Source organism: Pan paniscus, chromosome 10 (assembly GCF_029289425.2).
Source record: "Pan paniscus chromosome 10, NHGRI_mPanPan1-v2.0_pri, whole genome shotgun sequence".
Lineage (NCBI taxonomy): Eukaryota > Metazoa > Chordata > Mammalia > Primates > Hominidae > Pan > Pan paniscus.
In genome coordinates this window covers 119,369,725-119,395,439 of record NC_073259.2, presented here as the reverse complement: position 1 = coordinate 119,395,439, position 25,715 = coordinate 119,369,725, and the positions used below count along the sequence as shown (strand labels likewise).

Below are 25,715 nucleotides of genomic sequence, written 5' to 3'. Positions count from 1 at the left end.
GACTGGGATTTCTACAAAGTCTCCAAGTATCTCCCCACATGATGCTTAGCAATTTTTTTTTTTTTTTTTTTTTTTTTTAAGACGGAGTCTCGCTCTGTTGCCTAGGCTGGAGTGCAGTGGTGTGATCTCGGCTCACTGCAACCTCTGCCTCCCGGGTTCAAGCAATTCTCCTGCCTCAGCCTCCCAAGTAGCTGGGACTACAGGCATGCGCCACTACGCCCTGCTAATTTTTTGTATCTTTAGTAGAGACGGGGTTTCACCATGTTAGCCAGGACGGTCTCGATCTCCTGACCTCATGATCCACCCGCCTCAGCCTCCCAAAGTGCTGAGATTACAGACATGAGCCACCACACCTGGCCGATGCTTAGTAATTACAAAGGGAAAAGTAGCCACTTTACAGTACAGAGACCTGGTTGGACTCTCTCTGTCACCCAGGCTGGAGTGCAGTGGTGCGATCTCGGCTCACTGCAACCTCTTTCCCGGGTTCAAGCGATTCTCCTGCGTCAGCCTCCTGACTAGCTGGGATTACAGGCACTGGTGGATACCATCTTAACCAATGATCCAAGTTACTATCACCAATCACAGGGCAAGTCAGCAACATGGGCCTCCTGAGAGGATGGCCTGAGAAGGACATGGCATCACTTCTGTGATATTCCCAGCCCCAAGTACACAGCCCGAATCTGATTTCAAGGGAACATCAGGCAACCAAACTCAGACTGTCCAGGAAATAACAGCCTCTACTCTTCAGAAAGGGCAACACTGGAAAACAAAGAAAGGCAGAACTGTCGAAATCAAAACATGAAAACTAAACACAAGTGATCTTGAATCTCATCCTGCACAGGGAAAAGAAATTTACATATTTTATTTAATTAATTCATTTTGAGACAGGGTCTTGCTGTGTTGCCCAGGATGGAGTGCAGTGGCTTGATGATAACTCACTGCAACCTCGACCTCCTGGGCTCAAGTGATCCTTCCACTTTAGCCTCCCAAGTAGCTGGGACCACAGGTGTGCATCATCATGCCTGGCTCATTTTTCTTTTTTTGAGACAAGAGTTTCACTCTGTCTCAAAAAACTTCACCCAGGCTGAAGTGCAGTGGCATGATCTTGGCTCACTGCAACCTCCACCTCACGGGTTCAAGAGATTCTTGTGCCTCAGCCTCCTAAGTCACTGGGATTATAGGTGCATGCCACCACACCCGGCTAATTTTTTGTATTCTTAGTAGAGACGGGGTTCCACCATGTTGGCCAGGCTGGTCTCAAACTCCTGATCTCAAGTGATCTACCTGCCTTGGCCTCCCAAAGTGCTGGTATTGCAGGCGTGAGCCACAGCACCTGGCCAAGATTTATATATTGTATCTAAAAATTTATATAGCTCATAAAGGATATTATTGGGACAACTGAAGAAACCTGAATATAGATGGTGGGATACATGCCAGTATTTTACCACTGTAAAATTTCTTGTTTTTGGAAAGCACTTGTTGAAGCATTTAGGGCTAAAGGGACAAGATGTCAATGAATTCCTCAAATGGCAGAGAAAGAGCACGATTGTGGCAAAATTAATAACTGTTCAAACTGGGTACAGTGCAGGGAGTTTGCTGTTCTACTGTTTCAATTTTTCTGTAAATTAGAAGTTACCTCAAAACGAAAAGTTAAATAAACGGCAACAACTAAAGAAGTCAGCAATGATCTACAAGTTCAACCACAGGAGATTGGCTGAATAAAATATGGGGGATCCCTGCAGTGGGCTCTTCCGAGGCAATGAAAGAAAATGTAAAGAAAAGATGTCCATGGTGCAATGCCACATTAAAAAGCTAGATTGGGGCCGGGTGCAGTGGCTCATGCCCACAATCCCAGCAATTTGGGAGGCCAAGGTGGGAGGATCACCTAAGGTCAGGAGTTGGAGACCAGCCTGGCCAAATGGTGAAACCCCGTCTCTACTAAAAAATACAAAAATTAGCTGGGCATGGTGGCACAGGCCTGTAATCCCAGCTACTCGGGAGGCTGAGGCAGCAGAATCGCTTGAACCTGGGAGGCGGAGCTTGCAGAGAGCCGAGATCACATCACTGCACTCCAGCCTGGGCAATAGAGCAAGACTCTGTTTCCAAAAAAAAAAAAAGGTAGACAGATTTTTAAACTACAGTTTTCATTTTTCTTTTTTTTTGGAGATGGAGTCTCACTCACTCTGTCGCCCAGGCTGGAGTGCAGTGGCATGATCTTGGCGCACTGCAACCTAGCCTCCTGGGTTCAAGTGATTCTCCTGCCTCAGCCTCCCCCATAGCTGGGATTACAAGCGTTTGCCACCACACCCGGCTAACTTTTGTATTTTTAGTAGAGATGGGGTTTCACCATATTGGCCAGGCTGGTCTTGAATTCCTGACCTCAAGTGATCCACCCTCCTCGGCCCCCCCAAAGTACTGGGATTACAGGCTTAAACTACCATGCCGGGCCCATTTTTCATTTTTCAAAAGACATTTTGTGTGACTATATATTGGAAAAATGATTTGAAAGATATCTGGGGCTTGTGATCTCGGGTGGATGACTTTGCCAAGCCTCCGTCCTTCCATCTGTTAAATGGGGCCATAAGACACGTAGCATTACACATACTACTTGGGGCCATCGAGAGACCTCCATGAGATAACGTGGGGCAAGGGCCCACCTCCACCTCCTCTACCACCTCCACCTCCTGGGGCATTAGAGGCACCCATGGGAGTCCCAGTGTGAGCTGAGCCTCCTGAGAAACCAGGAAAGGTGGGAGCGTCCCCAGGGAGGCACCCCTAATGGGTTGGCAAGCATGGTGTGGGGTCTAGGAATCCCAGCACTGGCCACACCTAATCCCAGCAAATTAGAAAAAGATGCCTCTTCCTTGAGGCATTCAACTGCCACCTGCTGGAAACTTGTTAAAATAACCATTAAAATGTATGACAGCTGGAAGAAAAGGGAGCAACAGCTTTACTTTCAGAAGAGACATCCTGAGCCCAGGATGGGTTCCTTCCTTCTCTGTCGTGGGTGAGTTGGTCACTCGGATCAGACCACTCCTATGCTCCAGAATCATCAATGGCTCCCCATTGCCCCTTGCGCAAGAAATGTCTATCACCTTGTCTTGGTGATTAAGGCTCTGAACTCCCTTGTCCCTGACAACTGGAGCTACAGCATTTCCCTCACTCCCCTTCACAAACATCTAGGCTCCTCTCTAAGCCCCTATGTCTTTGCTCAGGCTGGTCTTGCCATCCTGAGGACTTTCCTTCTGATCTTGAACTCCTATGCATTCCTCAAGATCCAGTCCTAAATGTCCCTTCCCTGAGGTCTATTAGACTTTTGGGGTCTAATAGCACCTTGAATATATATTGTCACAGTTTGCTATAATTTCTTGCTTGGGCCAGATCTCTTCCTTACTGATGACAATGATGATGATGTTAATAAATTCCCTTTATTGAGTACTTACTACATGCCCAGTGTAGTAGTATGTGCTTTATGCCTATGATCCCTCTCTCTTTATATATATATATATGTATGTATATGTATTTTTAAATAGAGATAGGGTTTCACTATGTGGCCCAGGCTGGTATCAAACTCCTGGGCTCAAGTCATCCTCCTGCCTCGGCCTCCCAAAGTGTTGGGATTACAGGCATGGGTCACTGTGGCTGGCCAATGCTCATGATCTCAAGTGACCCTCATGACACCTCTAAGAGGTAAGTGCTATGTCATCCCATTTTATGGGTGAGGAAACCGAGGTTCAGAGAGGTTAGACAACGTGTCCAAGATCACACAGCAATAAATGGCAAAGTCAGGACTTGAGCTGGGGTTGGGTTATGCCCAACACTGTCCTCTCATCTACCAACTGTGAGCCCCTTGAAGGCAAGGACTACAAGTTAGTCACAGGTGAGTCCCCAGAGCCTGGGGGTGGGGCAGGGGCTCTGGGCAGATGCCTATGGAGTAATTTCAGCCAGGATCCCTGAGTACTCCTGAAGAGGGCAAGGTGAAGCCCCCGAGTTCGAAGTAGCAGCATCACGGCCCTTTGTGACCGTGAGGTCTCAAGAAGTCTATTGTGCCCCCAGCCCCAAGTGAGCTGATCCTGGCCATTCAGGTAGCATCCATGTGATGCCAAGGCTGACGTGGGCATGTTCCAGGCTCACTGTTACCAACACTGATGCCATGTTGGTGTGGGAGGGCCAGTCTGGGAAAGTGAGAGTCTGTCCTAGGTGTCTGCCCACTGTTGGCAGCAGGAGAAGGGCTGGGGCCAGCTGGAAAACTGACGGTCTTTGGGCCGGGCATGGTGGCTCATGCCTGTAATCCCTGCACTTTGGAAGGCCAACGCGGGTGGATCACCTGAGGTCAGGGGTTCGAGACCAGCCTGGCCAACATGGTGAAACCCCATCTCTACTAAAAATACAAAAAATTAGCCAGGTGTGTTTGCACACACCTGTAGCCCCAGCTACTCTGGAGGCTGAGGCAGGAGAATTGGTTGAACCTGGGAGGCAGAGGTCGCAGTGAGCCAGGATTGCGCCACTGCACTCCAGCCTAGGTGAAAGAACAAGACTCCACCTCAAAAACAAACAAACAAACAAACAAACAACACAAAAAACTGAGGGTCTTTGAAGGCATCTCCCTCTTGGAAAACTATCTGCACCCATGTCCCAACCTAGAGGGCCAAGAAGCGAAGCAAACAGGATGACATGGAGATGATTGGCAGGAAAGAACACAGCCACCCCCCCAATCCCACTCCCCCAGGGAGAACCCCGCCTTTCTGACTCCTCTGACTGAGAATCGCTTCTGACGAAGTGATGGAAAGATTCAGAAATTATCTCTATCAGGAAGACTGTGCTAATTACAGGGCTGGGGGAGTCACATGTGAACAACTGGGTTATCTGGAGAGGGAGGCGACGACAGGGAGAGGCAGGGTCTTCTTGCCTTGCTGGGCTTGTGGGTGGGGTGCCAGACAGGGCTGTGGGCAGCTGGGGACAGGAGAGAGAGCAGAGTGACCAACCCATCCCAGTCTGCCCGCGACTTTCCTTATTTTACTACAGAAAGTTCCAGATCCTGGGAAATCTCTCTCTCCTGGAGAGATAGGGATGGTGCAAGAGAGATGAAAAGAGAGCACTGGAGGGACAGGGAGGGTCAGGGAGGAAGAGACAGAGCAAACAGAGGGGGAGAGAGATGGTGAGAGAGGCAGGGGGAGAGAGAGAGTGGGGTGGGGGGAGGAGAGGGAGAGGGGGAGAGGGGGGGGGGAGAGAGAGAGAGAGAAAGAGAGAGAGAGATAGGTGAATCAAAAAAATGCAGAGTGAGAAAAACAGAAAGAAGACACTGGAGGTGACTGGGTGCAGTAGCTCATGCCTGTAATCCCAGCACTTTGGGAGGCCAAGGTGGGTGGATCACCTGAGGTCAGGAGTTCAAGACCAGCCTGGCCAACATGGCAAAACCTGTCTCTTCTAAAAATACAAAAAATTAGTTGGGTGCCTGTAATCCCAGCTACTTCGGAGACTGAGGCAGGAGAATTGCTTGAACCCAGGAGCCGGAGGTTACAGTGAGCCGAGATCACACCATTGCACTCCAGCCTGGGCGACAGAGTGAGACTCTGTCACACACACACACACACACACACACACACAAAAGAAATTGGAGGAGAGAGACAGAGACCAAGAGAGAGACAGAGGGAAGACAGGGACTGTGTATGGGGACAGGACAGGGCTTCCTTGACTGCTTGAGAATTCTGAGAAACCTCGGATGGAAGGGTCTGGAATACTGATGCTGCCACGGTAGGTAGCGCTGATTATACCCAGGGCTGCGCCTGGCAGTGGACGTGGGGATAAGGGCGTGCTTTATAACCCTCCCATGGCATCTGGCTCAACTTCAGTAACAGGTATGGTCAGGGTTCCAGTGCCGGTCCCTGCCCGCCCCAGTGGCCAGGGCATACACAAGCGGGGCTTGGACAGGTCCTGACACCCAGCCCCACAGCCAGACTCTGTGGGACTTTGTGGGCAATGGATACACCCTTTTGCTTCCAGGCCCAGTGGGTTATGAACAAGCAGAGGCTGTGAGGGTGGCTCTGCCATCACCTCTCTCCCTAGGGCCAGCAGCTACAGTAGCCACCTCCAGGCCTGATTCCCTCATTATTATTATTATTGTTTTTGAGACAGGGTCTCGCTCTATTGTCCAGACTGGAATGCACTCACTCCAGTTCACTGCAGCCTTGACCTCCTAGGCTCAAGCATCCTCATACCTCAGCCTCCTGAGTAGCTGGGACTACAGGCACCTGCCACCATGCCCAGCTGATTTTTGTATTTTTGTAATTTCGTACAGAAGGGGTTTTGCCATGTTGGTCAGGCTGGTCTCAAACTCCTGACCTCAAGTGATCCGCCTGCCTTAGCCTCCCAAAGTCCTGGGACTACAGGTGTGAGGCACTGTGCCTAGCCTTGGCTTCCTATTCTGGGAGAGCAGGGGACCCCGCCACCTCTACTCACATCCCTTCCCAGGCCGTGCATGGTCCCACCTCCTAGCCGCTGCCTGTGCCATTCCTTCCACAAGGAACACCATTCTCCATCTTCTCTGCTTACCTCTATCCTACCTGTGGTCAAATCCTTCCATGACAATAAAATCTAAAACCAAAACAATCAGACATTGGGGAAATGCAAATAAAAACTACAGTGAAATACCACTTACACACCCACCAGGATGGCTAGCGTCAACAAATGGGAGATAACCCATGTTGGTAAGGACCTGGAGAAACAGAAACCCTTTGAACTTCCTCAGTAAGTTAAACACAAGAGTTACCATATGATCTAGCCAACTGTACTCCTAGATATATGTTCGAAGAACTGAAAATGGGGGTTCAAACACAAATATGTACACAAATTTTCATAGGAGCATTATTCAAAATAGTCAAAATGGGGTCTATCCATACAACGGAATATCATTTAGCCATAAAAAAGGAAGGAAATTCTGATGCATACTACAGCCTGTATGAGCCTTGAAAACACGTTAACTGAAAGAAGCCAGCCACAGAAGGCCAAGTAGTACAGGATTCCATCTATGTGAAACATTCAGAAGAGGCAAATCCAGACAGAAAGAAAGCGGAATTCCAGGAGCTGGGGGGAAGGAGGATGGGCAATGACTGCTGGATGGGTATGGGGTTCCTTTTTGGGGCGGTGGGAATATTCTGGAATTAGACAGAGGTGATGGTCACACGCATTGTGCATGTATTAGATCCACTGAATTGTATACTTCAAAAATGGTTTAAAAGGTACATTTTACGTTATGTGATTTTTGTTTGTTTGTTTCTTTGTTTGAGACAGAGTCTCACTCTGTCACCCAGGCTGCAGTGCAGTGGTGCCATCCGGCTCACTGCAACCTCCGCTTCCTGGGTTCAAGCGATCCTCTCGCCTTAGCCTCCCGAGTAGCTGGGATTACAGATGTGTGCTACCACACCCGGCTAATTTTTGTACTTTTAGGAGAGACGGGGTTTCTCCATGTTGGCCAGGCTGGTCTCAAATTCCTGGGCTCAAGTGATTGGCCCGCCTCGGCCTCCCAAAGTGCTGGGATTACAGGTGTGAGCCACGGTGCCCAGCTGTTATGTGAATTTTACTACAGTAAAAAAGTTAGTTAAAACCTAACACCACAGACCAGGCACAGTGGCTCACCACTCCAGCCTGGGTGGCAGAGTGAGACTATGTCTCAAAAAACCAAAAACCAACCCCCTCCATCACCACAACACTATAAAACAAAACCCACCCCTCCCCCACCCCAACACTATAAACAAAACCCACCCCTCCCCTACCACAACACTATAAGCAAAACCCACCCCTCCCCCACAACACCATAAACAAAACCCACCCCTCCCCCACCACAACACTATAAACAAAACCCACCCCTCCCCCACCACAACACTATAAACAAAACCCACCCCTCCCCCACCACAACGCTATAAACAAAACCCACCCCTCCCCCACCACACTATAAACAAAACCAACCCCTCCCCCACCACAACACTATAAACAAAACCAACCCCTCCCCCACCACACTATAAAACAAAACCCACCCCCCAACACAACACTATAAACAAAACCCACCCCTCCCCTACAACACTATAAAACAAAACCCACCCCTCCCCCACCACACTATAAACAAAACCAACCCCTCCCCCACCACAACACTATAAACAAAACCAACCCCTCCCCCACCACACTATAAAACAAAACCCACCCCCCAACACAACACTATAAACAAAACCCACCCCTCCCCTACAACACTATAAAACAAAACCCACCCCTCCCCCACCACAACACTATAAACAAAACCCACCCCTCCCCCACCACAACACTATAAACAAAACCCACCCCTCCCCCACCACAACACTATAAACAAAACCAACCCCTCCCCCACCACAACACTATAAACAAAACCCACCCCCCAACACAACACTATAAACAAAACCAACCCCTCGTCCACCACAACACTATAAAACAAAACCAACCCCTCCTCCACCACAACACTATAAACAAAACCCACCCCTCCTCCACCACAACACTATAAACAAAACCCACCCCTCCTCCACCACAACACTATAAACAAAACCCACCCCTCCCCCACCACACTATAAACAAAACCCACCCCCCAACACAACACTATAAACAAAACCAACCCCTCCTCCACCACAACACTATAAAACAAAACCAACCCCTCCCCCACCACAACACTATAAACAAAACCAACCCCTCCCCTACCACAACACTATAAACAAAACCCACCCCTCCCCTACCACAACACTATAAACAAAACCCACCCCTCCCCCACCACAACACTATAAAACAAAACCAACCCCTCCCCCACCACAACACTATAAACAAAACCCACCCCTCCCCTACCACAACACTATTAACAAAACCAACCCCTCCCCCACAACACTATAAACAAAACCAACCCCTCCCCCACCACCACACTATAAACAAAACCAACCCCTCCTCCACCACAACACTATAAAACAAACCCACCCCTCCCCCACCACAACACTATAACCAACCCCTCAGCACCACAACACTATAAACAAAAAAGGATGGAAGTCTTTTCCCAGGTAGGCTCTGGGGTAGACACATTTGGGGACCCTAGGGGGCAGGAAGCCTGATGGCCCACAGCCCAGGGTGCTCATCCTAGCTCTGCCACTCACTGGATGATGGCCTTGGGCAAGTCACTGCACTACCGTGCCCCTGGATTTCCTCATCTGTGAAATGGAAATGATAAACAGTCCCTTTGGTGGAGACTGATATGAAGATTACAGGACAAAGCACTTCGACCACTTGGTGCTATGTGTGGTAAGTGGCAGCGGTCATTAGCATTAGCATGGCTGCTTTTTTTTTTTTCTTTTGAGATGGAGTCTCGCTCTGTCACCCAGGCTGGAGTGCAGTTACACGATCTCGGCTCATTGCAAGCTCCACCTCCCGGATTCACACCATTCTCCCGCCTCAGCCTCCTGAGTAGCTGGGACTACAGGCGCCTGCCACCACGCCCGGATAATTTTTTTTTTTTTTTTGTAATTTTAGTAGAGACGGGTTTCACCGAGTTAGCCAGGATGGTCTCAATCTCCTGACCTTGTGATCTGCCTGCCTCAGCCTCCCAAAGTGCTGGGATTACAGGCATGAGGCACCCCACCCGGCCAGCATGGCTGCTTTTAATCCTCGTTACAGCCTTATGGAGAGGAGTTTTTAAATCATTGTATTTATAAACTATTAAAAACATATAGAAATATACAGACAACAATATATAAGTCCTCCCCTCCCTTCCACCCATCACCATAATCGATGCTGACACTTCACCCCCGTCACTTCCAATCTTCCTTCTTGTTTTAAAGAAACAGGAAAGGGCCAGGTGCTGTGGCTCACGCCTGTAATCCCAGCACCTTGGGAGGCCAAGGTGGGTGGATCACCTGAGGTCAGGAGTTCAAGACCAGCCTGACCAACATGGAGAAACCCTGTCTCTACTAACAATACAAAATTAGCTGGGCATGGTGGCGCACACCTGTAACCCCAGCTACTCGGGAGGCTGAGGCAGGAGAATCGCTTGAACCCGGGAGGCAGAGCTTGCAGTGAGCCGAGATCATGCCATTGCACTCCAGCCTGGGCAACAGAGCAAGACTCTGTCTCAAAACAAAAACAAAAACAAAACAAAACAAAAAAAAGAATAGGAAAGGTGCAGAGCAAAGTCACCATGCCCTGCCTCTTCCTGGCCCCCTCCCTGCCCAGTGCAACCTCCCTCCCCAGCTGGGGGGCTGCCTCCTTATGCATTTCTTTCTTTCTTTCTTTTTTTTTTTTTTTTGAGACAGAGTCTCACACTGTTGCCCAGGCTGGAGCGCAATGGTGAGGATCTCAGTTCAACTGCAACCTCTGCCTCCCAGGTCACGTGATTCTCCTGCTTCAGTCTCCTAAGCAGCTAAGATTACATGTGCGCACCACCATTTCCAGCTAATTTTTTGTATTTTTAGTAGAGACGGGGTTTTACCATGTTGGCCAGACTGGTCTCGAACTCCTGACTTTGTGATCCACCCGCCTTGGCCTCCCAAAGTGCTGGGATTACAGGTGTGAGCCATCACACCCGGCCTATACATTTCATTTTATTAATTCTTTTAGAGATGGTCTCACTTGCCCAGTGCAGTGTGAGATGCACTGCAGTGGCATGATCATAGCTCACTGCAGCCTCGAACTCCTGGGCTTAAGCGATCCTCCTGCCTCACCCTTACAGGCACATGCTACCATACCCGGCTAATTTTTTATTTGTAGAGATGAGGTTTCGCCATGTTGCCAAGGCTGATTTCAAACTCCAGGCTTCAAGAGATCCTCCTGCCTTCACCTCCCAAAGTATTGGGATTACAGGCGTGAGCCACTGTGCTCGGCCTCCTTTTTTCTGAGACAAGGTCTTACTCTGTCACCCAAGCCGGAGTGCAGTGGGATGATCACAGCTCAAGTGATCCTCCTGCCTCAGCCTCCCGAGTAGCTGGGACCACAGGTGCGTACCATTCCGGCTGATTATTTTTATATTTTGTAGAGACACGGTCTCCCTCTATTGCCCAGGCTGATCTTGAACTCCTGGCTTCAAGAGATCCTCCAGCCTCAGCCTCCCAAAGTGCTGGGATTACAGGCGTGAGCCCCCATGCCTGTCCTCAGCCTCTTTTTAAATATTAATGCATAAGTCTGCAGCCATACAGCTACACCAGTGTGCAGTCTCATCCTGTAGGTGTTAGCTTCTATAGTAAGCACTGTCACTGGGATGGAGGCTTTTGTCACTTGACATTATGTTTCCAGTCCATATTCCTGTTGATATGGGCCTGCTGACCTGGCTCGTTTCTGTGAACCTGAGATATGGTTTTGTCCTATTGACAAGACTGAGCTCAGATCCTTGGACTCAGGGTCTGGCCTCCCCTGGTCTCTGCCCTTCTCAGTGGGCAGGTCTGATGTCCTGTCCTTGCAGTCACATGCCCTCATTCCAGTGCAGGGCCCGGGTAGGTGCCTCACCAGGGTCCTGGCAGACTTATCCGCTGGTCCCCACAGCGGCAGGGAGCTGGGGCTCCCCCTAGCACTTCCAGACTCTGGGACTTTGGGCATCCCTCTGAGCCTCCGTGTCCTCACCCCGGCAAAGCTGACACTCCAGCCTGCTCGTGCCATCATGGGCAGCTGGGTGGCACTGCCCAAGGCCCTGTGCTAAGAAGGAGTCTGAGGCTGCACGCTAGGTCTTCAGGAAACAGAGCTGAGATCGATGAGCAATTCCACATGTGGGACTCCACATGCAAAACACATTCTCCACCTGCTCTGAGCACCATGGAGCCACTTGGAGGCTTAAAGCCAGGACCCAGTGCATCAGGCGTGCGGCTTCTAGAAGCCTCCCTCTGGTTGGAGGAAGGAAGAAAGGGGAGCAGAGAAACCCCAGGACCCCCCGCCATGTTCCAGTGCAGCCATGACAGTGACTGGGATGAAAGCCAGGGCAGTGGGGAGGGAGAGATAGGTAGACTCGGGCAGTAAAGCCAGGCGGACGCGCCACTGCGCAGGTGGGAAGTTTGCCAGCACCCCCTGAGATGCTCCTGCCCGCACTCACCCTGGGAGGCACCAGGCTGCTGGCCCACTGCCTGGCCGAGCTGGTCAGAGAGCCACAGCTGCATGCGGATGAAGGGCTCCCGCCCCTTCTGCGTCAGCTTGCTCCATGGCTTCGGCCGGGACAGCATGTCGCTCACGCTGCCCTGTGACAGGCCCAGCACCTGCGAGGGGCGGGCCAGGGGGGTAGGTCAGCAGGCCCCTGGGACATGGGCCTGGCCCTCACTCTCCTCCCCAACCTTTTTTTTTTTTTTTTTGAGGCAGAGTCTCGCGTTGTCTGTCGCCCAGGATGGAGTGCAGTGGCACCATCTCAGCTCACTGCAAACTCCGCCTCCCAGGTTCAAATGATTCTCCTGCCTCAGCCTCCTTAGTAGTTGGGACTTGTACCAGGCTGGTGCACGTCTGGCTAATTTTTGTATTTTTAGTAGCGATGGGGTTTTGCCACATTGGCCAGGCTGGTTTCGAACTCCTGACCTCAAGTGATCCACCCAACTCAGCCTCCCACAGTGTTGGGATTATAGGCGTGAGCCACCATGCCCAGCCTCCCATCCCCTCCCCTCTGTTGGAGTCCAGGCGGCCTTCATTTGTTCCTCATAGGTGCCTGCCATGTGCTGTTGCTGTGCCCTTCCCCTCCAGTACCCTCCCTAATGTCCCTACATGTAAAAATCCTTCAGTGCCCCCCTCCTCCAGGAAGCCTTCCCTGACCTCCCACTTAAGTCATTTCTCCCTCCTCCGAGCTTGCTTGGCCCTTTGCCTATTCCCTTGCTAAAGGTAGAGGTGACACTTAAAACTGGCATTGCAGGGGCACCAACCAATCAGGAAACACTGAGGTCCCCTGGCTGGGGTGAGCTTTATTTAACCCTTTCTTTTTAAAATTTTATTTATTTTTGGGGGGATGAGGTCTTGCTCTGTTGCCCAGGCTGGAGTGCACTGGTGTGATCATGGCTCACTGTAGCCTCGACCACCTGGGTTCAAGCAATTCTCCCACCTCAGCCTCCTGAGTAGCTGTGCACCACCACACTTGGCTAATTTTTTTTATTTTGTAGAGATGGGGGTCTTGCTACATTGCCCAGGCTGCTCCCAAACACTTTTTTTTTTTTTCTTTTGAGATGGAGTATCGTTCTGTCACCCAGGCTGGAGCGCAGTAGCGAGATCTTGGCTCGCTGCAACCCCTGCCTCCCAGGTTCAAGTGATGCTCCTGCCTCAGTCTCCTAAGTAGCCATGACTATACCGGCACAGGACACCAAGCCCAGCTAATTTTTGTATTTTTAGTAGAGATGGGGTTTCACCATGTTGGCCAGGATGGTCTTGATCTCTTGATCTCATGATCTGCCCGCCTCAGCCTCCCAAAGTGCTGGGATTACAGGTGTGAGCCACCGTGCCCAGCTTAATTTTTGTATTTTTTAGTAGAGACGGGGTTTCACCACGTTGGCCAGGCTGGTCTCAAACTTCTGGGCTCAAGAGATCTTCCCACCTCCGTCTCCCAAAGTGCTGGGATTACAGGCGTGAGCCACCAAGTCCTGCCACTTAACCCTTTAGTGGCTGGACCTCAGGCGATCTGGAGGGTCCTGGAGGAGGGGAGTTAAGTGGCTGTTTGCTGCCCAGGATGGAAGCATTTCCTGGTTTTAACAACCACGGAGCAGAACAGTGGCCCTCCTTCCTGCGGGACCCAGGGACAGCAGGACTCAGGAATGAAGGGCCTGGGCCCCTGGGGTCCCGCCAGCCTGCTTGGGTGGGCATCCTACTTCTCCGACATCTCCTCCCAGAGCCCAGACACCGGGGGCCCGCCCTGCACTCACCTTCTCCCCGAAGATCCTCTGGCAGATGCCGTTCTTGGCCAGCTTCTCCTTGACCTGGCGGGTGAGCTCCAGCGTGTCTACCTCACGGTACATGTACAGCTCGTACTGCTCGGGGGTCAGCGGCGGCACGGTGGGCTTCAGGGTGCGCGGCACGTAGGCTGGGTAGTAGGGCAGCCGCGCGCCCGCCTCGGCCGTCGCGCCCTCAGCCTTGAGCTCGCCCGTCCTGGGGGGTTCGTCCTCCGCCCCTGCCGCCGCCTCGTCCTCGGGGGGCACAGGGGCCTCGTCCCCGCGGGGCCAGGCGCGGCCGTTGGGCTGGCCAGAGTAGCCAGAGGAGGAGGAGGAGGACAGCGAGGGCGACACGGAGGCGTAGGGGCGGCTGAGCAGGCCGCGGTCGGAGGCCCAGTGGTGGTCGAAGTAGCCGGCGTCGCCGATCTCGGACTTGACCTTGCGGATGATGCTCTGCACGAAGGCGGCGGGGGACAGGACCGGGAGCGGCGCCTGCGCGGGGCCCCCGCCGCCCTCCTCCTGCTTCACCAAGGCCGGGGCCCCGTTCTGGCTCGCGGTGGCCAGCGATGGCCGCTCCGGGGGCGAGGGGGGCACCGAGCGGCCCCTGGGCGCCACCTCCATCTCCAGCAGCGCCTGCTGTTGCGCCTGCATCTCACGGCGTGCCTGCTCCAGGATGCTCTTGATGGCGTCCTCCGAGGTGCTGGCGGGGGCCGTGCCGTTGGCGATGCTCAGTGGGGCCACTGAGGTCTTGGGCTCGCCTGCGGGGAGGGGGACAGGACGGCCCGAGGCCCAGGGTCAGAGCTCGGCATGCAGGGGACGATGTTCACAGCATTCCTGTTGATGCCAGCACGGTGTCCAGGCAACCTGTGTCCAGCAACTGGGGATTGGCTAACTAAATTATGATCCCTCCCTGTGGCAGAATATTAGGCAGCCACCCAAAATTCGGTTGACAGTGAGGTTTTGGCATATGCAGAGAACATGCTCATGCGGATAATGCAGTGCAAACACAGACCTGACTTTTGTTTTGTTTTGTTTTGAGATGGAGTCTCACTCTGTTGCCCAGGATGGAGTGCAATGGCACGATCTCAGCTCACTGCAACCTCTGCCTCCCCACTTCCAGCAATTCTCCTACCTCAGCCTCCTGAGTAGCTGGGATTACAGGTGTGCACCACCATGCCCAGCTATTTAGCTTTAGTAGAGACAGGGTTTTGCCATGTTGGTCAGGCTGGTCTCGAATTCCTGAGCTCAAGTGATCTACCCCTCAGCCTCCCAAAGTGCTGAGATGACAGGCATGAACCACAGTGCCCGGCCTGACCTGACTTTTACATAGGCAATGATCCAACCAAGCAAATGTTCAAAGACAAAGAAAACACGAAGGCACAGAAAAGTGGCTTGTTCACTTGTTCTGTTTTAAAAAAAAAATTCTTTAAAAATATTTCTTTCCTTCCTCATTTCCCTTCCCTTTCTTCCTTCCTTTCTTTCATAGAGATGGGGTCTTGCCATGTTGCCCAGGCTGGTTTCAAACTCCTGGCTTCAAGTGATTCTCCTGCCTGGGCCTCCCAAAGTGCTGGGACTACAAGCATGTGCCACCATGCTCAGCTAATTTTTGTATTTTTTGTAGAGACGGGGTTTTGCCATATTGCCCAGGGTGGTCTCAAACTCCTGGGCTCAAGTGATCTGCCCTCCTCAGCCTCCCAAAGTGTAGGGATTACAGGCTCGAGCCACTGTGCCCAGCCCTTCACTTGTTCTAATAGCAATGAATCCAAATGCCCATGCAGAGAATGGATCAAAAACAGTGGGATGGGCCAGGCACAGTGACTCACACCTGTCATCCCAGCACTTTGGGAGGCTGAGGCAGTCAAATTGTCTGAGTTTAGGAGTTCAAGACCAGCCTGGGCAACATGGCAAAACTCAGTCTCTGCAAAAAATACAAAAATTAGCCAGGCGTGGTGGCTCACACCTGTACCTCAGGGTCTGAGTTGGGAGCATTGCTTGAGCCTGGGAATTCGAGGCTGCAGTGAACCAAGATTGCACTCCGACCTGGGTGACAGAATGAGACATCCATCTCTAGAAAAAAAAAATAGTGGGATGATCACACAATGGAACACTATGCAGCAGTGAAAAAGGAAGTCCTCATGCAAAATCAGATATGAATCTTTTTTTTTTTTTAAAAAGAGATGTGGTCTTGCTATGCTTCCCAGGCTGGAGTGCAGTGGCTCGATCTCAGGTGCGATCATAGCTCTCTGTGGTCTCAAACTCCTGGGCTCAAGTGGTTCTCCTGCCTCAGCCTCCCGAGTAGCTAGGACTACAGGTATGAGCTACCGTGCCCTTTGTGTGAATCCTAATAACATAATATTGAGTGAAAAAAGCAGGTGAAGGCTGGGAGCAGTGGCTTATGCTTATAATCCCAGCACTTTGGGAGGGTGAGGCAGGAGGATTACTAGAGCCCAGGAGCTGAAGACCAGCCTAGGCTACAAAATGAGACCCTGACTCTACAAAAAAGTGAAAAAAAGAAAAAAAAAAGAAAAAAAAATTAGCCAGGCATGGTGGTGTATGCCTACGGTCCCAGCTGAGGCAGGAGGATCACTTGATCCTGGGAGGTCGAGGTGGCAGTGAGCCATGTTTGCACCACTGCACTCCAGCCTGGGCAACAGAGTGAGAGCCTATCTCAAAAAACAACAACAATAACAACAACAACAACAAAAACAAGTCCAATAAGATGGCACTCAGTATCACGTTTTCTTTTTTCTTTTTTTTTTTGACTGAGTCTTGTTCTGTTGCCCAGGCTGGAGTGCAGTGGCGTGATCTCAGCTCACCTCAACTTCTGCCTCCCAGGTTCAAGCAATTCTCTTGCTTCAGCCTCCCGAGTAGCTGGGAGTACAGGCACTCGCCACCAGGCCTGGCTAATTTTTTTTTGTATTTTTAGTAGAGATCGGGTTTCACCATGTTAGCCAGGCTGGTCTCAAACTCCTGAGCTCAAATGATCTGCCCACCTTGGCCTCCTAAAGTGCTAGGATTACAGGTGTGAGCCACCGCGCCCGGTCGGTATCACGTGTTTTCTATCAAGTTCCATAACAAATAACATAAACACTATATGATTTAGTGAAAAACCTTTTCTACAAATGGCAAACACAAAGGAACAACAGGACAAAATTTTAGGATGAAAGACATCTCTGGGAGAGGAAGGCAGGGGTGGGATGGGGAGGAAAATGCCAGATCTCAGTTATTGGGAATTTTCTAAATCTTGGGTTGGGCAATATGTTCCCAGAGGTTCATTCTGTCATTTACATGAGTGAACGAATGAATGAATGCATGAATATACACACACATATATACACATATATATGCACGTGTGTACACACATACACACACACACCCGGGAGAAGGCCATGCAGGCGGCAGCCCTGAGAGTGTGTCATGAACCAAGGATAATAGATGGATCTGTGCCCTGAGGAATGACAATTAACCAGTAAATGAAAAGGTGCTTCCCTCTGCCCTCAGAGAAGCATTCCCAACACCAGAGTCTCTCTAGCTCTGCAGAAAGCCAGATCAATGTAACCCCTTCTTCATTATCTCTGTGTAGTTTTCATCCTAGTGGGTCCTCTTAGACCCATTAAAAATAATTTTCATTGCTTTTCCAATTAAAAAGTAATATAGCAATGGAACATTATTTTGTCATAAAAAGGAATGAAGCACTAACAGGGGCTACAACAGGAATAAGCCTTACAAACATGGGGCTGAGTGAAAGAGGCCAGACGCAAGGTAGCACATATGATATGATTCCATTTACACAAAATGTGCAGAACAGGTCAATCCACAGAAACAGGATGCAGATCAGTGGTTGCCAGGGGCTGGGGGGAGAGTGGAATGGAGAAGCGCTGCTTAATGGGTATAGGGTTTCCTTCTGGGGTGATGAACATGTGTGAAATGGAGAGAGATGATGGTTGCATAACACTGACTGTACTAACTACTACTGAATTGTACACTTTAAAATGGTTAATTTTGGCCGGGCGTGGTGGTTCACGTCTGTAATCCCAGCACTTTGGGAGACTGACGCAGGCCGATCACTTGACCTCAGGAATTTGAAACCAGTCTGGCCAACGTGGTGAAACCCCGTCTCTACTAAAAATACAAAAATTAGCTGGGCGTGGTGGCACGCACCTGTAATCCCAGCTACTCAGGAGGCTGAGGCAGGAGAATTGCTTGAACCTGGGAAGTGGAGGTTGCAGTGAGCCGAGATCACACCACTGCACTCCAGCCTGGGTGACAGAGCAAAAGACTCTGTCAAAAAAAAAAAAAAAGAAGTGCCAGGCGCGGTGGCTCAAGCGTGTAATCCCAGCATTTTGGGAGGTTGAGGCAGGCGGATCATCTGAGGTCAGGAGATTGAGACCAGCCTGACCAACACGGAGAAACCCCGTCTCTACTAAAAATTAAAAAAAAAAAAATTAACCGGGTGTGGTGGCACATGCCTGTAATCCCAGCTACTCGGGAGGCTGAGGCGGAATCGCTTGAACCCAGGAGGTGGAGGTTGTGGTGAGCCGAGATCGCGCCACTGCACTCCAGTCTGGGCAACAAGAGCACAACTCTGTCTCAAAAAAAAAAGCTTAATTTTATGTTATGAGAATTTTACCTCGATTAAAAAAAACTCATACTTGCCTACTATGGGAGCACAGAGGAGCATGCAAAAAAAAGCACAAAAAAAGTCAAGATCAAAATGAAAGTCACCCTTACTGTCTTTTAGGGGCAACCACGTGAAATATTCTCATGTATTCCCTTCCAGTCTGTTTTCTAAACTACATGCATCGCATGATCATACTCGATATGTGGAAGTGTAGTCTGGTTTGTCCCCATTTAGTATCAACATGAGTGTTTTTTTTCTTTTTTTCTTTTTTGGAGACAGGGTCTTGGTATGTTGCCCAGGCTAGTCTCAAATTCCTGGGTTTAAGCGATCTTCCTGCCTCAGCCTCTCAAGTAGTTGGGACTACATGCATTTGCCACTATGCCCAGCTAAATTTTTTCTTTTTTTTTGAGACCGAGACTTGCTCTGTTGCCCAGGCTGGAGTGCAATGGCGCGATCTCGGCTCACTGCAACCTCTGCTTTCCAGGTTCAAGTGGTTCTCCTGCCTCAACCTCCTGAGTAGCTGGGATTACAGGTTCCTACTACCATGCCTGGCTAATTTTTGTATTTTTAGTAGAGATGGGGTTTTGCCATGTGGTCCAGGGTGGTCTCCAATTCCTGACCTCAAGTGATCCATCTGTCTTGGCCTTCCAAAGTGTTGGGATTATACAGGCGTGAGCCACTGTGCCCGGCCCCATTTTTTCTTATCATTAAAAGTTCTACCTTTAAGGGCTGCACATGCTGCTAAAGGGATATTATCTGCTTTACTTACCAGATCCCCCACTGCTGGACACTTAGGTTGTTTTGTTTCCAGTTTGTCACTCTTATGAACAATGATGGAACAGCTTATATATAAACCCCTGTCCCCATTCTGGACATTTCCTTCCAATCCCAGAAGCAGAACTCGTGATTGAGCAGTTAGTCACATTCATTTCCTCCCTGGCAGCGGCTCATGTGCCCACTGCTTAGCATTCATTTTTTTTGCCAGGGGTATGGGGCAATAACCTTTGTATTTTTCCTCTTGCTGAACTCCTAGACCCTGAATATAAGGCTACTGGCTGGCCCATGGAGAGCAAACGTTTTCCTCTGCTGCGATGCTGTATTTGACATTGCCCTGGTGCCTGCTTCTGACCCCCAGGAGAAAGTGCTGTATAAAGAGGTGAGAGACCTGGGGTTTCCCTCTGTCTCTGTGTAACTGAACTCATGTCTTCCCTCCCTGGCCTCAGTTGTCCTGTTGGTTTAGTGGGAGACTTTGGCTAGTTATCTCTTTTTCTATTATTTTTTTTTTTGAGACAGAATCTCACTCTCACCCAGGCTGGAGTGTAGTGATGAGATCTCGGCTCACTACAACCTCTGCCTCCTGGGCTCAGGTGATCCTCCTGCCTCAGCCTCTTGAGTAGCTGGGACCACAGGTGTGTGCCACCACACCTAGCTAATTTTTGTATTTTTAGAGGAGACGGGGTTTCTTTTTTTTTTTTTTTTAGACTGAGTTTTGCTCTTGTTGCGCAGGCTGGAGTGTAGTGGTGTGATCTCCGCTTACTGCAACCTTTGCCTCCCAGGTTCAAGCAATTCTCCTGCCTCAGCCTCCAAATAGCTGGGATTACAGGCACCTACCACCATGCCCAGCCAATTTTTGTATTTTTAGCAGAGACGGGGTTTCACCATGTTGTCCAGGCTAGTCTCAAACTCCTGACCTCAGGTGATCTGCCCGCCTCAGCCTTGGCCTCCCAGAGGCCCTGATGAGAAGATGGTCTGGGCACGGTGGCTCACGCCTGTAATCCCAGCACTTTGGGAGGCCGAGGCAGGTGGATCACGAGGTCAGGAGTTAGCCGCCACGCCCGGCCCTGGCTAGTTATTTCTCATGGTTCTTTTCATCTCCATATCATGTCTCACCCATATCTGAAATCTGTGTCTAGACCACAGTAGGTGCTTAATAAATGTTTACTGCATGATTACATCCTTCTCTGTCTTGCATCTCTCTCGCTACTGGAACTGACCAAGAGGGAAATTAGGCTCAGGGGATTTTACAGGTGGGGCAAGGTAGCCGGGTAAATCCCTTATCCCCTCACCCCTCCCGGGGACCAGGCAGGAGGGAGGGCCATTCATTGGGAAACATCTTGGCTCCTGGCGGCAACTGGAGGGATTCAGGACACCTGCTCGGAGCAGCCACCAGGGGGCAGCAGACACTACAAAAATGGAAGAGGGCTTTGAAACCGGAGTCCAGGGTCTCAGTCAGCCACAGTCTACGCTGTGCTGGGTGTGAGGATGGAACTCGTCCCTGGCTGCAAGAAGCCCCCACAGCAGACGGAGGGACAGCCAGACCAGCAGAGTCATTTGTGACAGCGCAGAACTGCAACAGGGAGGTAATAATGATAATATTTGCTGTAATGATGGCTGATCTTTCAGGATTACACTGACCTCATTTGATCCTCACACAACCCTAAGAAAGGAAAACTAATACAGCCCCCATTTTTTTTTTCTTTTTGAGATGGAGTTTTGCTTTTGTCACCCAGGCTGGAGTGCAGTGGCGTGATCTTGGCTCACTGTAAGCTCTGCCTCCTGTGTTCAAGAGATTCTCCTGCCTCAGCCTCCTGAGTAGCTGGGATTACAGGTGTGCGCCACCACGCCCAGCTAATTTTTTTGTATGTTTAGTAGAGACAGGGTTTCGCCATGTTGGGCAGGCTTGTCTCTAACTCCTGACCTCAGGTGATCCGCCCGCCTCGGCCTCCCACAGTCCCCATTTTAAAGATGAGAAGATGGGCCGGGCACGGTGGCTCACGCCTGTAATCCCAGCACTTTGGGAGGCCGAGGCAGGTGGACCACAAGGTCAGGAGTTCAAGAGCAGCCTGACCAACATGGTGAAACCCCATCTCTACTAAAAATACAAAAAAAAAAAAAAAAAAAAAATTAGCCAGGTGTGGTGGCGCGTGCATGTATTCCCAGCTACTCAGGAGGCTGAGGCAGGAGAATTGCTTGAACCCAGGAGGTGGAGGTTGCAGTGAGCTGAGACTGCGCCACTGCACTCCAGCCTGGGTGACAGAGTGAGAATCTGTCTCAAAAAAAAGACGATGAAGGCACAAAGAGGCTAAGTAACTTGCCCAAGGTCACATAGCCAATAAACAGCAGAGCCAGAATTTGTGGCCAGTCCAGCTCCACTACACCAAGCAAACAGGTCACTGTGGTGGGGGTGGAGGGAAGCGGGTGCAGTGTCCAATCCATCTTCTTGCAGGAGGTGACTTCTGAGTTGAGTCATAGGTATGAGCAGGAGTTGGCCAGGTGAAAAGTGTCTGGGGTAAGGACAGCATCAGAGGCACAGGGTGGGGTGCACGGCAGCTGGGCATGACTATGAACAGTTCATGTGACAGGCATGGAGGGGCCTGAAGACTGTAGAGCCTGTAGGCCTTGTCGAGTCTTGGGATATTTTTCTTTTTTTTTTCTGACAGAGTCTTGTTTTGTCACCTAGGCTGGAGTGCAGTGGTGTGATCTCGGCTCACTGCAACCTCCACCTCCCGGGTTCAAGCAATTCTCCTGCCTCAGCCTTCTAAGTAGCTGGGATTACAGGCACGTATCACCATGCCCAGGTAATTTTGTATTTTTAGTAGAGATGGGGTTTTACCATGTTGGCCAGGCTGGTCTCGAACTCCTGATCTCAGGTGATCAGCCCGCCTCGGCTTCCCAAAGTGCTGGGATTACAGGCATGAGCCACTGTGCCTGGCCAAGGGTTAAGATTTTATGTTGATAGCTGTGTGGAACCATGGCAGGGTTCTGAGCAGTGCCACAGCTACCCATGCGCTCTAGACAGGTCCCTCTGGCCTCTGGCGGTTCTGATCCACCTGGGATTCCCTCTGGGGTGGACAAAGGTAGACGAAGCCTCATCTCCTGTTCACAGCTGGCCCCGGGGGCCTCAGGCTTTGCCTGCAGGGGTCACACTCACCGCCCTTCTGCGACTCGATCTCCTTCTTGGCCTGCTCTAGAATGCTCTTGATGGCGTCGTCTGAGCCTGTCTCGGGCGTGCGGATTCTCGGGGTGATGCTGCCTGGGGAGGCAAGAAGGCATCTGTGGCAGGATCTGCATGTTGGGCTCAGTCTCCGGAGCCTGGTGGGGTGGGGGGGCTGTCTCCTCCTCCCAGAAGAGTGAGGGTCAGACCATCAGTGAGATGGCAGGGCCACTGCTTAGTCTGTGTAACAAACTGTGGGCCTGTGAGTGATTCTGGCGTGAAATAAGAATCATAATAACAAGGCCAGGCACAGTGGCTCATGCCTGTAATCCCAGCACTTTGGGAGTCCGAGGTGGGAGGATCACTTTAGGTCAGGAGTTTGAGGCTATCCTGGCCAACATGGTGAAATCCTGTCTCTACTAAAAATACAAAATTAGCCAAGCATGGTGGCTTGCACCTGTAATCCCAGCTACTCAGGAGGCTGAGGCAGGAGAATCGCTTGAACCCAGGAGGCGGTGGTTGTAGTGAGCCAAGATTGTGCCACTGCACTCCAGCCTGAGTAACAGAACAAGACTCTGTCTCAAAAAAAAAAAAATAATAATAATAATAAAGAAATAGGGTGCAGTGGCTTATGTCTGTAATCCCAGCACTTTGGGAGGCCAAGGCGGGTGGATCACCTGAGATCAGGAGTTTGAGACCAGCCTGATCACTATGGTGAGACCCTGTCTCTACTAAAAATGTAAAAATTAGCCAGGCATGGTGGCGTTGTGACTGTAATCCCAGCTACTAGGGAGGCTGAGACAGCAGAATTGCTTTAACCCAGGAGGCAGAGGTTGCAGTGAGCTGAGCTTGTGCCACTACACTCCAGCCTGGGTGACAGAGTGAGATTCCATCTCAAAAAAAAAAAAGAAATGACGATGACAATGACTATGGCAACCGCCACCCCTAACAGTTCTCAAGCAGCACTGCGTGCCAGGTGCTGTGGTCAGTGCTTGATGCCCGTTTAATCCTCATGGTGCCTCTTGGAGGCTGACAGATGCAGAAACCGGGGCACAGATGAAAGGAGTTGTCTGAGGTCACCCAGTGGGTGAACAGCAGAGCTGGGACTCAAACTCAGGCATTTGTGAGGCCACAGCTGGGACCCTTCATACTGATTACCTGAAAAATCAAGTCTGGTAAGGTTGGCGGTCTTACAAATGTATAAACTGAGGCTTGGAAGTGCTTGATGAATACCTGCCAGGGCAGCGCCTGGAGCCTTTTCCCGCCACCCTTATCCTGAGTGCCCCAGGAAGGGCAGCCTGTCTCTGGCCAGGGCCAGGAAGGAGAGAGTGAGGATGTATTTCCTGCTTTTACAGAGGGGAAACTGAGGCACAGACAGGCAAAGTCACTGGCCCTGGGTCACACAGCCAGGTGGTGGTAGAGCTGGGCTTTGAACCCAGAGCGCGTGTCCTCAGCCCCCAGCCCTGATGCCCTGGACCTGGCATGGTGGCCAGCGGGGACGGGCCCTCTTGGGCACTCACCTCGCTGCCGCACTTGGATGGTCCTGAGCGCCAGTACATTCTGCTCATCTGACAGGAACTGCTTCATCTTGATGAAGGGCTCCTTGCCCTTCACCGTGAGCTTGCGCCAGGGCTTGGGCCGGGCTAGGATCTCGCTGACTGAGCCCTGCGACAGCCCCAGCACGTAGTGCCCAAACACCCGCTGCCCGATGTTGTGTTTCAGCAGCTGCTCCTTCACCTGGAAGGCGATCTCTGCCGTGTCCAGCTGCTCCTCCTCTGCCCCGGGCCCCGCCGCTCCGCCCCCACCACCATCCGCGGGCTCAGGACCGCCCAGTGGCTCAGGGCCAGGGGCCAGGGTGGCAGGGGCTGTGGGGGGCTTGGCGCCATAGAAGGCTGGGGGGAACACCAGCAGGCCGCCCGCCTCTCCCTTGAAGGCGGCTGGGGGCATCATCAGTCTCTCCCCTGATGCCAGGCTGGGGAAGGGGGACAGCGAGAAAGTCCGAGTGCCGTCAGGCCCCAAGCTGGGGCCCAGCAGGGGCTGCCCGGGGCTGGGAGACAGGGGGTCTTCTGGCCCTGGCGGAGGTGGGAGCTGCTGAGGGGAGGGGTAGGACTGCTCCGTGCCCAGTGAATCCTTGATGGAATCGTCCTCTGATGGGTCTTCCTCTAGAACACCCAGACAGACAGACAGACAGACAGACAGACAGACGGGGAAGACGATGATGAGGGGAGACAGAGACAGGGAGAAAAAGAACCAGAGCGGGAGAGAGACAGAGAGAGACAACGAGAAAGAGAGACAGAGAGAGAAACCACATGAGAGGGACAGAGAGAGAGAGAGGGAGAGCGAGACAGAGAGACCACATGTGAGAGAAAGAGAGAAAGAGACAATGAGAGAGACAGAGAAATCACATGAGAGGGACAGAGAGAGAGAGAGGGAGAGCAAGACAGAGAGACCACGAGAGAGAGAGAGAGAGAGATAAAGAGACAAAGAGACAGAGTGAAAAACCACATGACAGAGAGAGACAGGGAGAGGGTCGGGGGGGAAGAGAGAGAGAGAGAGACAGAGACATATATAGAGACAGAAAGTCAGAAATAGAGGAAGGAAGGAGGAGGAGGAGGGAAGGGGTTGGTGGGGAGGTGGGGGTGGGGAGCAGTGCTATAGGCATCCAGCAGCTGGAAGCGCCGACCTTGGCTCTTTCTGCCCTACCCCCTCCATTCTCCAACTCCCACTCTTCCAGGCCCCATCCAAATGCCAGTTCTGGGGAGCGCCCCACCCCCATCACCAAGAGCATCAGCTGAGAACTTGCTATGGGCCCAGCACCTTGGCCTGGGGCGGGAAGTCGAACTTGCCACCACCTGCAGATGGGCCCTTGCTGGGCACCCACCCTGGAGCTGACTCACTAGACCTACATGGCACCCATGAAGTGGGCCCCAAGGTCACACCCATTTTATGGATGAGGAAACAGAGGCAGCACAGTGTCCTGCCTGGGGCCACAAGGCTAAAAGTTCAGTGGGTGGCTGGGTGCGGTGGCTTACGCCTGTAATCTCAGCACTTTGGGAGGCTGAGGCAGGCGGATCACCTGAGGTCAGGAGTTTGAGACCAGCCTGGCCAATGTGATGAAACCCCATCTCTGCAAAAATATAAAAATTAGCTGGGTGTGGTGGTGCATGCCTGTAATCCCAGCTACTCAGGAGGCCGAGGCAGGAGAATTGCTTGAACCCAGGAGGTGGAGGCTGCAGTGAGCCGAGATCACACCACTGCACTCCAGCCTGGGCGACAGAGAGAGACT

General features: G+C 51.4%; 1 protein-coding gene across 7 annotated transcripts in view; it reads right to left on the bottom strand.

Moving 5' to 3' along the window:
- CUX2 (cut like homeobox 2) overlaps positions 1-25,715 on the bottom strand; it is a 323,266-nt gene that overhangs the window by 21,839 nt on the left and 275,712 nt on the right. For all 7 annotated transcript variants that reach the window (XM_034934493.2, XM_034934495.4, XM_034934490.4 and 4 more), the window contains 4 exons: positions 23,950-24,591; positions 22,427-22,528; positions 13,869-14,632; positions 12,074-12,233 (listed from right to left, as the gene is read on the bottom strand). In XM_034934493.2, the coding sequence (XP_034790384.1) occupies positions 12,074-12,233; positions 13,869-14,632; positions 22,427-22,528; positions 23,950-24,591 (1,668 nt within the window). The remainder of the gene's footprint in view (positions 1-12,073; positions 12,234-13,868; positions 14,633-22,426; positions 22,529-23,949; positions 24,592-25,715) is intronic.